General features: G+C 41.0%; 1 protein-coding gene across 1 annotated transcript in view; it reads right to left on the minus strand.

The window, feature by feature from the left end:
• The window catches only part of pex14 (peroxisomal biogenesis factor 14), a 107,207-nt gene that overhangs the window by 87,737 nt on the left and 6,106 nt on the right, over window positions 1-13,364 (minus strand). The window contains exon 2 of the mRNA XM_052484220.1: window positions 7,299-7,343. Within this exon, the coding sequence (XP_052340180.1) occupies window positions 7,299-7,343 (45 nt within the window). The remainder of the gene's footprint in view (window positions 1-7,298; window positions 7,344-13,364) is intronic.

Consider the following 13,364-nt stretch of genomic DNA (forward strand, 5'->3'; position numbering starts at 1 on the left):
TATAATGTTAAGCAAACATATGACAGCTCACAAATTTATGAGAGAATTTGGAAATTATAGCTTTGTTACCATGTTGTTTGCATTAGTGTATTCGCTATGATTAACATTTCTACAAATAAATTCAAAAGTACTAATTAAAGTTGATGGAATTCTTCATAAATCATAGACTTCAATGTTTGAAAATTGAACTTTCCAGAAAGTGTCATTCTTTTGGGCTGCATCTGCCATTGCACTGTAACTTAGCCCACGGGTCAATGTGAGGTCAGAACTACTACAGCGAACAAGAGGCTCTCAACAGTTTACAATATGAAATCAATACAGCCTTACAATCAATACTTTACATGATAATTATTAGCGTAAACATTTTCACAGTTTAGAAAGAAAAGAGGCAGCATTGGGGAAAAAAAGTGTCCCACTGCATTAGAGGGATTAAAAATCCACATCCCTAGAGATTAACTCATGGATAACATTTTTATGTCTCAGCATCCAGTATGAAGGAAGTTGGAAGTAGTTTTGCGAGCCAACGCTAACTAGCATTAGCGCAATGATTGGAAGTCTACAGGAACAGCTATCGTTAATTAGCAAATTTGTTCAAACTGCACGCAGAGACATAAAAATGCTATCCACAAGTTCATCTGATTCTGGGTAAGTAGATAAAGGGCCTCATTGCCAAAATCCCGAAGTATCCCTTTAAAGGAAGTGAGGAACACAGTTCTGGTGCAGCAGAGCAGAAACCACAAAACAGTAAACATTTGGCTTGGACTCCTCTCTACTTATCCTTTTCAAAGAGCAGGGTGGAACCATAAGAAAATCACCAACATCAGAAAGACTTTTGGCACACAGAAATAAAGAGGAAAGATTTATTAACAGACCTTTTTATAAGCGCAAGAATCCTTGCCTGTGTCATCCCTTCATCATGACCTCAATATTTCTCACGTTCAAGAACCCGCTGGAGAAAGAGCATTTTGTGGCCAAAAGGGATGGGGGTGGGGAAGCCTGTCTGATTCACCCACATTCTGGTCTAATGAGTCAAAAAGTGTGACCTGCACTTAAAGGCCCAATGCAGTCAAAAATGTGATTTGTGTTTTATAAAAATGTGTTTTATATATACAGTTCCACACTACGAGGTTGGAATAACACTGTAAATTGTGAAAATTATGCTAATGCATTTTTAGTGTAAGAGTTGAAATTTCAGCTTGTTTTGGTGGGATGGAGTTTTGGCCTCCCTGGTGACATCACCAGAAGGAAAAGTTAATAGATCAATAACAAAAAATAACAATAAAAAAAAATTTAAAAAAAATATGCCAATAACAGCTAGTTCTGTTACAATTCCTTCCCATTACACAAGTCCAATAAGGCCACTCACTCAGACTACTCTCAGAAAATTCTTGCATGAGAAATTGGTCTTTGCTAAAGAAGCTATTTTTGTTTCTTTTTAACCATTTTAATAAAAAACTCACAGTAAAGGTACTTAATTGTTACTCAGAAATGATTTCATATTGAGATAAACTGCTGCATTGGACCTTTAAACAAGAAGTCCAAGCCAGGAGCAGTAAACTCATTTTGAGAAGCCAGCAGTGTCGGCAGACCTGGAAGATGTGCTCCGAGCATGCACGATAAATCTGACGTGAAATCATAATCATAAAAGCAATTAGCTGACCCTGCGCCACTCGTCCTTGGACATGACAGTGAGAATTCATACAGAGTCCTCTAAGGAGGCTACCAGGGGGGTGAGGGGGGGAGGACAAAAGTGCAACACAGCAACAATAAAACAGTGGGTCCTTCCTGTATCATTAACCACTGACACAAACACATCGAATAGATGCACAACAAGAGCGACTCAGAAAAATGGAGTCTCAGAGACAGGTTCACCAAGACCTAAGAAGTACACTCAACTAAGTGGACAACTTTGACAAGTGTTACAAAATGCACTGAAAGAAATGGGGGAAAAAAAGTTTTTCACAACACAAACTCCATATGGTGTAATAATATAGCATTATGGTATATTGTGTGCCCCACAAAATACCATAGATTGTGTTCCCTAGGGAGGCTCTGCAAAACAGTTTTTTTTTCTGTTCAATGTGCATGAAACCCCCACTCAATACGAAGGACAGATCTATAAAGCAAACACTAACATAGCTCGTCAGAACAAATGTCAGACGTACAATACATAGAGCATGAGGCGTCAGGCGTTGTTCAGGTGCTTTTGCACTGAATTTTGATCTTTTTAAGCTCGGAGAGTGTTTGGGTAGAAGCAGCTAGAACCACCAGCTAACACACATACTCAGTCTCTCACACAATCATCAATTCCCAACCCAGTAATCACAGTAAGGCCGAAATACTGGCTGCCACCTAGTGACCGTCTTCTCCAATAATCATGAAATATCTCTGTGGCTCGCGCCCCCACTCTGACCATAATTCTCCTTTACTGCAGACAGCTCCAATAAAGGATTACAATTACAATTAAAGTAATGAGCAAAGAGGAAAAAAGAAAAATCTAAAAGGAAGGTTCCCTAGACAAACTAAATTGCAGCCTAGTTCTGACAGACTAAGTAACACCCTACTGGACCCATTACTGAATATCATTGCTTATTCTGTCGGAATAAGGAATATGGAGTGTTGTAACAGTTTGTTCAATATGAAAACACATAGGCCTTTCTAAATAAATTTGACATCAGCGAGAGGCTTCTTGTTTTCAGACATGTTGTCTTATGTTTTTTTTATTAAAATCGAGAAGATTTTCCTCCATTACAAAACTAGTACTGTAGCCTAGTAGTTAGCTAAATGTGGCAAGCTAGGTGACTTCAATGTGTTGGCTATTATTCACCCATATCTGATTGGTGTCAGATTTGTAGTCCTCAGTTTATAGCTTGCCGCTTTAAAAAGTTGTCAAATGTTTTACACATTTCAACAATTCTTCATTTGCATTTTGTTCAAATGTTGGCTATGGAGGACAAATATTATTTTTTAACTACTTGGGGGGGATCACAAGTTAGGCTTCCTGATATCACTATCATGTCACATGGGCCTTAGACCCCAACAGGATCAAAATGTTGTTTTCAAAACAGGCATTTGAAGAACATACATGGCCTTCAGCACGTATTCACATTTTGTTGTGTTAAAGCCTGAATGTAAAATGGATTAAACTGAAAAATGTGTTCATTATTATTTTTATTATTACAAATTAAAAATGTAAATCAATCGTCTTGAGTCAATTATTTAACCCCTTTGTTGTGGCAAGCCTAAATAGTTTCACTTGTAAAAAAAAATGTGCTTAACAAGTCACATTAAGTTGAATGGACTCACTCGGTTGTGCAATAATAGTGTTTAACAGGATTTTTGAATTACTACCTCAACTCCCTACCCCACACATACAATTATATGTAAGGTCCCTCAGGTTGAGCAACAAATTTCCACCACAGATTCAACCACAAAGACCAGGGAGATGTTCAAATGCCTCACAAAGGACACCTATTGGCAGACATTTAATGGCTGTGACAAGACAAAACTGAAGATGGATCAACAACATTTTAGTTACTCCACAACACTAACCTTATTGGCAGAGTGAAAAGGAAGCCTGTTTGCAATAAGGTATAAGTAATACTCTAACATTGGTGGCAAAGAAATTAACTTTATGTCCTGGATACAAAAAGTGTTATGTTTGGGGCACCACTTCATATTTTCAAGCATGTTGATGGCTGCATCATGTTATGGGTATGCTTGTCATCAGCAAGGACGAGGGATTTTTGGGTGGGATAAAAATAAACAGAATAGATCTGAGCACAGGTAAACTCCTAGAGGAAAACCTGGTTCAATCTGCTTTCCAACAGACATTTGCAAATTTTTTTTCTTCCAATTTGACAGAGTAATTTCTGTAGATTGTTATTTTTTTGTTAACAATCTATTTGAATCCCACTTTGTAACAACAAAATGTGGGGGTAAAAAGGGGTGTCAATACTTTCTGATGGCACTGTATGGCATGGGAACAGGGAAGAATAGCAGAAGAAAAGGGGAAAATGAGGTGGAGAGGTAGAGATAGACCAGGGGGAGCAGAAGCAGTCTTGACCCATGCCACTGGCAGTACTTCCAACGTATACGTTGGCATCTCTTCAGCCCCCCCCCCCACCCAACTCCTAGGCTTTATGCATTTTCTCTCTCTCTCTAGCTAGCTAGCATGATGGTGATAGCAGAGGGGCTACGGAAATTCAGAGACTGCTGAGCCAAAACAGATCACTTCAAAGCGCCTTATTTAACGCTCGCTAAATTTTTCATCACAGTCGCTTAATATCCTGGGGAAGGGGAGCTTTTGAAGTTGTGTGAGACCGGGATGTTCTTCTTACAACTTTCCCCCCCTCCCATTACCTCCTCCCTCTGCTCCTCCAACCCATCACCCCTAAACACACATGCGCACATAGGCCTACTGTACACACACACACACACACTATACATGCACCCACACACATAGTTGTATATATACACACACACACACACACACACACACACACACACACACGGTTCCCTGAGGGCCAGCTGTACACAACACTTCCACAGCATCATGTAGAGCCCCAGCCTATGCAGAGACACAGTATGGGAGACACAGCAGCCAGCCAGTGAGATTAAAACAACCTGCTCCTCTTCTCTTTCTTTCCAGAGGTCATGCCCGTTAGCATATCCACATTGAATGGTGCGAGCTGGGGTTGACAAACAAACATGGTTCTATTTTTCTGATGACAACGATTGGAGTTTTTTTTCAGAGAACTAGATAGAATTGGGAGGGGGAAGGACAGATTTGATGGGGGGCAATGAGGGTAAAAGAAGCAAGATGGCGAGAAGGAGAGGCAGTGAGTGGCAAAGCGAGGACAGGGATGGGGGAGTGAATGAGAGGGACAACCCCAGCCCCCAAGGCAACAGCGGTAGCTGGGAGCGACTGACTAGTACTCCAGTGAACCGGAGGGAGCGCTCGGTCTGTGCCAGCCCGCTGAGAGAATAACTGCAGGTCCAAACCTGCTCCTTCTCAGTGTCTCACCCTGGCCGAGGCGGTGGTGGCAGTGGCTTCACCCGAGCTACCGAGCCGTTCGGTGAGCCAGGGCCCGCTGATCGGGCGAGGTGAGTCAGAACCTGTTAACATTGACTGGTGTCCCTAGCCTGACAATCAGACGCGTGCGTGCACGCACACACACACGCACGCACGCACACATACCTAGAAGCCACCTCCCTCCAACCCCTGCCAGCAGTCCCCTTCCTCTCATCCAGATAAAATGCTTTCAGACACAAATTTCAATTATTCACCTCATCCAAATAATGCCATGTGACAAGAATTATCCCTACTGTAATAATCCACTTAACTGGGAAAGAGCAGCTCATCAAAAAGAGAAAGGAGAAAAAGAGGGAGGGGGGGACATGTCAACCATGTCTTGAACCAGGACCTTCATAACAAGAATATATCCTCTTTTTAAGAATGGGGGAGAAGGGGGGGGGGTAACACACTTGGATAAAGATGAATTAAATTGAAATAAAGCCTAGGAGAACACTACAACAATCAATGACCCCATGACAGGATTAAATCAGCCTTGGTAGTAGCGAATGAGAAAGGTAAGAGTGAACACTAAGACAATGTGTCACAGATGTATTCAAGAATACATATCGGATCCCTGTTATGAGGCGCACCAGTGCGTTGACGTGTGTAAGATATTAGGCTACTAGTGCCACTAGGTTACTAGTGCGGTGGGTACAGTACGCGGACCCATAGCAAGCACCCAGAGTGCCCAAACAGTCTCACAGACTTCAGTCATGAGCGTATCTAAAGCAGTTTAGAGACCTTTCACTCCACTTATCACTTTTGGCCAATTCCACAGTAACAGAATGATGTTGAAACTCAGATTTGTTTGTTTAAAATGTATGCCAAACAAACAAAAAAAACAATTATTGCAAAAAATTGTTTTACTTTCTGTAAAGTTTTCTGTGGAAGTCATTAAAAGTAGTCCTTGTGCATCGAGTCGTATGGTTTGTTTAACTTTGCAATCAATGTTCTTTTGTTTGAAATACATTTTTTTTAAGGGAAAAATCTGTCTCTGCATCATTCTGTTACTGTAGAATTAATCTTACTCACACATTAGAACCACATTCGGACCACAATGGAGGTAGATCAAAGCTTTGTACAACAATTCAAACATCCAATCGACCCCTGACTTTAAAGAGACGTATCAATGTAGCAGAACAGTTCAAAAAGTCCCTTTTTTTAATTCCTCAAAGACAAACACTAGAAGTATCATCTTATTAAGAAGCCTATTAGATAGTCACTGGTTCCAAAGTGACTGTCAGATAATTGGTTCCCTTGAACAATGAATGATAGCTGGACAATCTTCCATCTTACAAGCCACAACAAAGTTCATGATAAGAATGAACATTCACTGCTTTTTTATTTTTAAGTGGACTGATATGTGGACTGATATGTGAGCTGCATAGCTCACATACTGTATCTGTGTGACAAGGTTTGTCTTAACTTAAACATATCCTGTAAGTGACACCTTGTGTGGACAGGAGGCTACCTAAACAAGAATGACTACAATAAATATCCTTGGATACTACATTTAAAATGCAAGCAATATCCTATGTGGTTGTTTGGTGTTGAAATGACCATTTACCTATTCCACTGTATTTGTTTTAATGGCCAATTCATCATGCCATTAAATTGTTGCACATCATGCCATTAAACTTACAAAACAAAAACACAACAGTACTTTAACAGCATTATGAAAGGTTTGAAAGGAGCACAGATTATGATGCAAAATAAAATGAGGCCTAACGGACTTATATGTTAAGAATGAACTAACTAGCAAGGAAAACGCTTTTCATCTGTGGTTTAGGAGGAAAATCATACATGACATAAGGGAATAAAAAAATGGAAAGATGCAGGGCGTGGTAGTGGGCAATTAAAATGTAGGCCTACAGCCCCTTTGAAAGAGACTTACAACAGCTAATAAAAAGATAAGCTATTCAATACCAATCTGTAACACACGCTTACAGAAAATAAGAAGCATTCTTCCAGGAAAGGGTCATTTAATTTCAAATTGCTTCATTTAAAGTCAACAAAACAGTGTTGAACTATCTAAACATGTTCATGAAAAACAGTATTTTTTGACTTATCTAAAAAAAAAAAATCCTGTTTAGCCTTAGTTTTGATTGAATAGGGCTTTGTGTTCACTCTCTGCCTAGTGAAAATAGGACTAGAAATAAGCTGGTAAACAGTGGAGGGTTTCACTTGGTTAGTTGTGCAGAACACAGTGATGTCATCTTACCAGTGCTTCTCTGGGGGCAACTTCATCTCTGGACAGAGCACGAGGCTGAAAACATGAACAGATGCTTGGATTAGAGCTCCACCTACTGGCAATGTGGAGTGTGCGGGTTGGATTTGTCTAATATTTCAGCAAATGATACTCAGAAGTACACTGCCACAGGGGACATTCATGTAGCCTGAATAGCCTATCTCTGTACACAGTCGGCACATGCTTGAAAATCCAAGATGCCAAAGGTTAGATGAACATGTGAATTACAGCAGCCTGAACAAAATATCTATATAGTATAGAAAAGCAGGTTAAGGACTATTAGATCTTTAGTATATTAGTCAGATAATACTAAATAGCTTAGGCCTACACCATTTGAAGACTAAATATCTTAGTACAAAATCTAGGCCTAATTTATCAAAAGGGTTTCTAAAAACAACATTAGGCATGGGCCAACTTTCAATAGCGTAATTAGAACAACTTTGTATTAAGAGGATACTGACATAGTACAATGGTAACAATGGTAACATTCACAAAATGGAGAACAAAACATCCTTAACATTGTCAGGACATTTTATTTAGTGTATAATAATACAAATGTAATATGTAAGATATGTCCGTTTCGAGAGTCCCATGCCCAGAGGCCCAGGTCTGCCTGAAGGGTATGATAGGGTAGAAGACGACATTTAAGATAAGGTCTGAATCATTTACATTTCGGAAATCAAATTATGTTATCTTGTCTGTCTCAGTTCCGCATGTAGGCCTGACACTGTTAGTTCGGTCTTCACAGCAATGGATAACAAAGCAAATGTTGCACTAATTCCTGGGTTGCTGATGTAAAGTAAGCACATTATTGAGGGCCTAAAACATTTAGGCTAATCTAGTTGAATCAGTTGGGGGAAAAAATCTTCAGACAGTTCCATTCACTTGTCACATTTCGGCCATAAACCTGATAAACTTCTGTAATACAGCACCAGCTATATTGTATTTGTAGTTCCTGAAGCATAGGCTTAATCTCCATTTTGACATTCTGTAGGAAACTGTTACATGACACGACTACGGCTAGGACCCAGGTCAACTCCAGGCAGGCTACAATACAGTGTATTCGGAAAGTATTCAAACCCCTTGACTTTTTCCCACGTTACATCCTTATTCTAAAATGGATTAGATCCCCCCCCAATCAATCTACACTTAACTCATAACCAAGCAAAAACAGGTTTATAGAAATTTTTGCAAATTTATTAGAAATAAACTGAAATATTACATTTACATAAGTATTCAGACCCTTTATTCAGTACTTTGTTGAAGCAACTTTGGCAGTGATTACAGCCTCAAGTCTGCCACTCCTACATTGTCTTGGCTGTGTGCTTAGGGTCGTTGTCCTGTTGGAAGGTGAACCTTCGCCCCCAGTCTAAGGTGCTGAGTGCTCTGAAGAAGTGTTTTCATCAAGGATCTCTCTGTACTTTGCTCCATTCCTCAATCCGGGCAAGTCTCCCAGCCCCCATCGCTGAAAAACATCCCCACAGCATGATGCTGCCACCACCATGCTTCACCGTAGGGATGGTGCCAGGTTTCCTCCAGATGTGACACTTGGCATTCAGGCCAAAGAGCTTAATCTTGGTTTCATCACACCAGAGAATCTCGTTTCTCATGGTCGGAGTCCTTTAGGTGCCTTTTGGAAAACTCCAACGGGCTGTCATGTGACATTTACTGAGGAGTGGCTTCTGTCTGGCCACTCTACCATAAAGGCATGATTGGTGGAGTGTTGCAGAGATGGTTGTCCTTCTGGAAGTTTCTCCCATCTCCACAGAGGAACTCAAGAGCTGTCAGATTGACCATCGGGTTCTTCATAACCTCCCTGACCAATGCCCTTGTCCTCCGATTGCTCAGTTTGGCCAGACAACCACCAAGGCTCTTCCTAGAGCTGGCTATAAACTTATTTTTAAGAATGGAGGCCACTATGTTCTTGGGGAACTTCAATGCTGCAGAAATGTGTTGGTACCATTCCCCAGGTTGGTGCCTCGACACAATCCTGTCTCGGGTCTCTACAGACAATTGCTTCGACCTCATGGCTTGGTTTTTGCTCTGATAGGCACTGTCAACTGTGGGACCTTATATAGACAGGTGTGTGCCTTTCCAAATCATGTCCAATCAATAGAATTTACCACAGGTGGACTACAAATCAAGTTGTAGGAACATCAAGGATGATCAATGTATACAGGAGGTACCGGAGCTCAATTTTGAGTCCCATAGCAAAGGGTCTGAACACTTATGTAAATAAGGTATCTTTGAATACTTTTTTTGACTTTTAATCCATTTTAGAATAAGGCTGTAAATTAACAAATTGTGGGAAAAGTATATACAAAAGTAGGTGGACACCCCTTCAAATTATTGGATTCGGCTATTTTAGCCACACCCATTGCTGACATGTGTATAAAATTGAACACACACACACATGTAATCTCCATAGACAAACATTGGCAGTAGAATGGCCTTACTGAAGAGCTCAATGACTTTCAACCGTCATAGGATGCCACCTTTCCAACAAGTCAGTTCATCAAATTTCTACCCTTCTAGAGCTGCGTGGAAAAATCTAGAAGAAACAACGGCTCAGACGCAAAGTGGTAGGCCACAAACTCACAGAACGGGACCACCGAGTGCTAGCACGTAAAAATCGTCTGTCCTCAATTGCAACACTCACTACAGAGTTCCAATCTGCCTCTGGAAGCAACTTCAGTACACAACCTGTTCGTCAGGAGCTTCATTAAATGGGTTTCCATGGCCGAGCAGCCGCACACAAGCTTAAGGTCACCATGCACAATGCCAAGCGTCGGCTGGAGTGGTGTAAAGCTAGCTACCATTGGACTCTGGAGCAGTGGAAACGTGTTCTCTGGAGTAATGAGTCCCACTTCACCATCTCGCAGTCCAATGGACGAATCTGGGTTTGGCGCATGCCAGGAGAACGCTACCTGCCTGAATGTATAGTGCCAACTAGTGTTGCACATTTTGGGGAATATTCAGAGGTGGAAACTTTCTGTGGGAATTAACAGAAATATATGGAAAATACTATGAATATAATTTAAATGTAAATGTTTTTTGCATTGGATATACTTGTCATATCATATGGAGACAGAAACAAACATTTTACCTTACCAGTAGAAATCATTGCAAATGATTAAATCCTTCCAATAGAAAAAAAAAAAAAATTGTTATGGATTGAACTTTAATTAAATGAGTTGACTCTTCACTTGGGATGATTTCACTGAACAACAAAAAGGGAATATTAAATTATCCCCAATGATCCATCGCATCTCCCCCAAAAAATGTCAACATACATCTGTAAAAGGAAACTAAAGTTTTGGTTGTCTTCCTCTCAGGCTTCCACGTCTGCTCCCTGGACATCCTTAATGTCCACCTCTTGAACATCAGACTCGGAGGCCTCATCTTCACTGTCACTTTCCAACCTTGTTGAGGATGGCTCGTTGTCAAAAAGCCTCAAATTTGCCTGGATGGCCACCGATTTCTTAACCCTTGTATTGGTCAGCCTGTTGCGTGCTTTGGTGTGTGTTCCCAAACAAGGACCAGTTGAGCTCTGAAGCAGCTGATGTTGGTGGAATTTGGAGGATGATGGAGGCAACAGGGGAAAGAGCCTCAAATCCACAAAGTCCCCTCCACCAGGTGGCTGATGAGATATGTTGGCACAACTGCCATATTGCATCTCCATCCCAAAGCCCTTGCTTGGAAGTGTACTTCGCCAGACTGTCAAGAACCTTGCCCTCATCCAGGCCACAGTGGTGAGACAAGGTAGTGATGACACCATATGCCTTGTTGATCTCTGCACAAGACAGGATGCTTTTGCCAGCATACTTGGGGTTCAACATGTACGCTGCGGCGTGAATGGGCTTCAGGCAAGAGTTTTAGGCTGCTTACCACTCTCTCCCAAAACACATCATCCAGGAGGATCCTCTTGATCACCCGATCCATTTTGGCAGACTGTGATATGGCCATTTCTTGGAGACTCCTTCCCCTCCTGGAGACTGTCAAACATGATGACAACACCACCCCGTCGGGTGTTGCTGGGAAGCTTGAAATGTGGTGCTCTTTTTCTTCTCACTTTGCTTGGTGAGGTAGATTGCTGCTATAACTTGATGACCCTTCACATTCCTAGCCATTTCCTTGGTTCTCTTGTAAAGTGTATCCAATGTTTTCAGTGCCATGATGTCCTTGAGGAGCAGATCCAATGCATGAGAGGAACAGCCAATGGGTATGCTGTGAGGGTAGGACTCCTCCACTTTAGACCAAGCAGCCTTCATGTTCGCAGTATTGTCTGTCACCAGTGCAAATACCTTCTGTGGTCCAAAGTCATTGATGACTGCCTTCAGCTCATCTGCAATGTAGAGACCGGTGTGTCTGTTGTCCCTTGTGTCTGTGCTTTTGCAGAATACTGGTTGAGGAGTGGAGATGATGTAGTTAATTATTCCTTGCGATGGGAAAATTTGACCACCCATCAGAGATGATTGCAATACAGTCTGCTTTCACTATGATTTGCTTGACCTTCACTTGAACTCTGTTGAACTCTGCATCCAGCAAATGAGTAGATAAAGCATGTCTGGTTGGAGGGGTGTATCCTGGGAAAAGAACATTCAGAAATCTCTTCCAATACACATTGCCTGTGAGCATCAGAGGTGAACCAGTTGCATATACAGCTCGAGCAAGACAGTCATCAACATTTCTCTGACTACGTTCCTCCATTGAGTCAAAAGAACTTCTGATTCCAGGAGGACCATGAGCTGTTTCTATCGATAAGGTGTCTGATTCATAATTTTCACCTCGAATAGAAGTAGAGGGACTTTTGTCAGAGGTTGCTTGTTATGAGCGCTGAGGGAACTTCCTGCACCTGGCCAGATGATTCTGCATCTTTGTTGCATTCTTCACATATGATTTGGCACAGTATTTGCAAATGTACACAGCTTTTCCTTCTACATTAGCTGGAGTGAAATGTCTCCTCACATCAGACTGTGGCACTTTCCTGTAAAGATTAGAAAAAATAATTGTAACAAAACAAATACAATTCCATGTACAGACAAATAGTTAAGAAGTTAGATTAAACAACTCCTTTGTAAGATAAATGTTTTAAAATTAAACATGTATGGAAACAGGTGAATTAACACTCCTCAGTTAGCAGGCTCAAGCAAGCTAAAACCCACATGATGGCAAAAACTAACTAGCAGAAATTGTTAACAAGTTATAAATGATTAAAACATTTTTCTGTAGGCTACTATCTACTAGTTAACAAAAAACAATGTATGTCATAACATATACTCACCCAGTATTGTAATCAAAACTTACCAGAAAGTGTGTCGTCCTTAGCTCAGACAGTGTAGCAGTATCTCATTTGTGTGCAAGATCTTGAGAATCAGCTGTACATGTGAAGGAAGAATCAGCTGTGCATGCAGAGGGTTGCAATTCCATTGAATTGGGGATAGTTTATGCCACAAGACCTAGAATTGCCTCATGTGTATCCCACAAAAAAGGTTCCCTGTTAAGCTATTTTTTTTTTATGAATTTAAGCAAAATTCCAGGACTCAACTTCCCATGAAAAATTTCCAGAAAAACCCTAGAGCTAACTGTAAAGTTTTCTGAAGGAGGAATAATGGTCTGGGCCTGTTTTTCATGGGCTAGGCCCCTAAATTCCATTGAAGGCAAATCTAAACGCTACAGCATACAATGACATTCTAGAAGATTCTACGCTTCCAACTTTGTGGCATCAGTTTGGGGAAGGCCCTTTCCTGTTTCAGCATGACAATGCCCCTGTGCAAAAAGCGAAGTCGATACAGAAATGGTTTATCGAGATCGGTGTGGAAGAACTTGACTGTTAGCATTAGCGGCGAACAATTAGCGCCACACAAGATTTAGGGCAACTTGCTAAGAAGAGACAAACTTGCTGATGTAAGAAACACAAACTAATCGTGTTATTATAGAATGCTAGTGGGTTTAAATTAAGAAGCAAAGTGAAAACAGCATTGTTGTCATCAACATTGTTGCATGTGTTGCATTGGCCATGCAGAATGAACGCAAGTG

The sequence above is a fragment of the Oncorhynchus keta genome, chromosome 28 (assembly GCF_023373465.1).
Source record: "Oncorhynchus keta strain PuntledgeMale-10-30-2019 chromosome 28, Oket_V2, whole genome shotgun sequence".
NCBI classification, from domain to species: domain Eukaryota; kingdom Metazoa; phylum Chordata; class Actinopteri; order Salmoniformes; family Salmonidae; genus Oncorhynchus; species Oncorhynchus keta.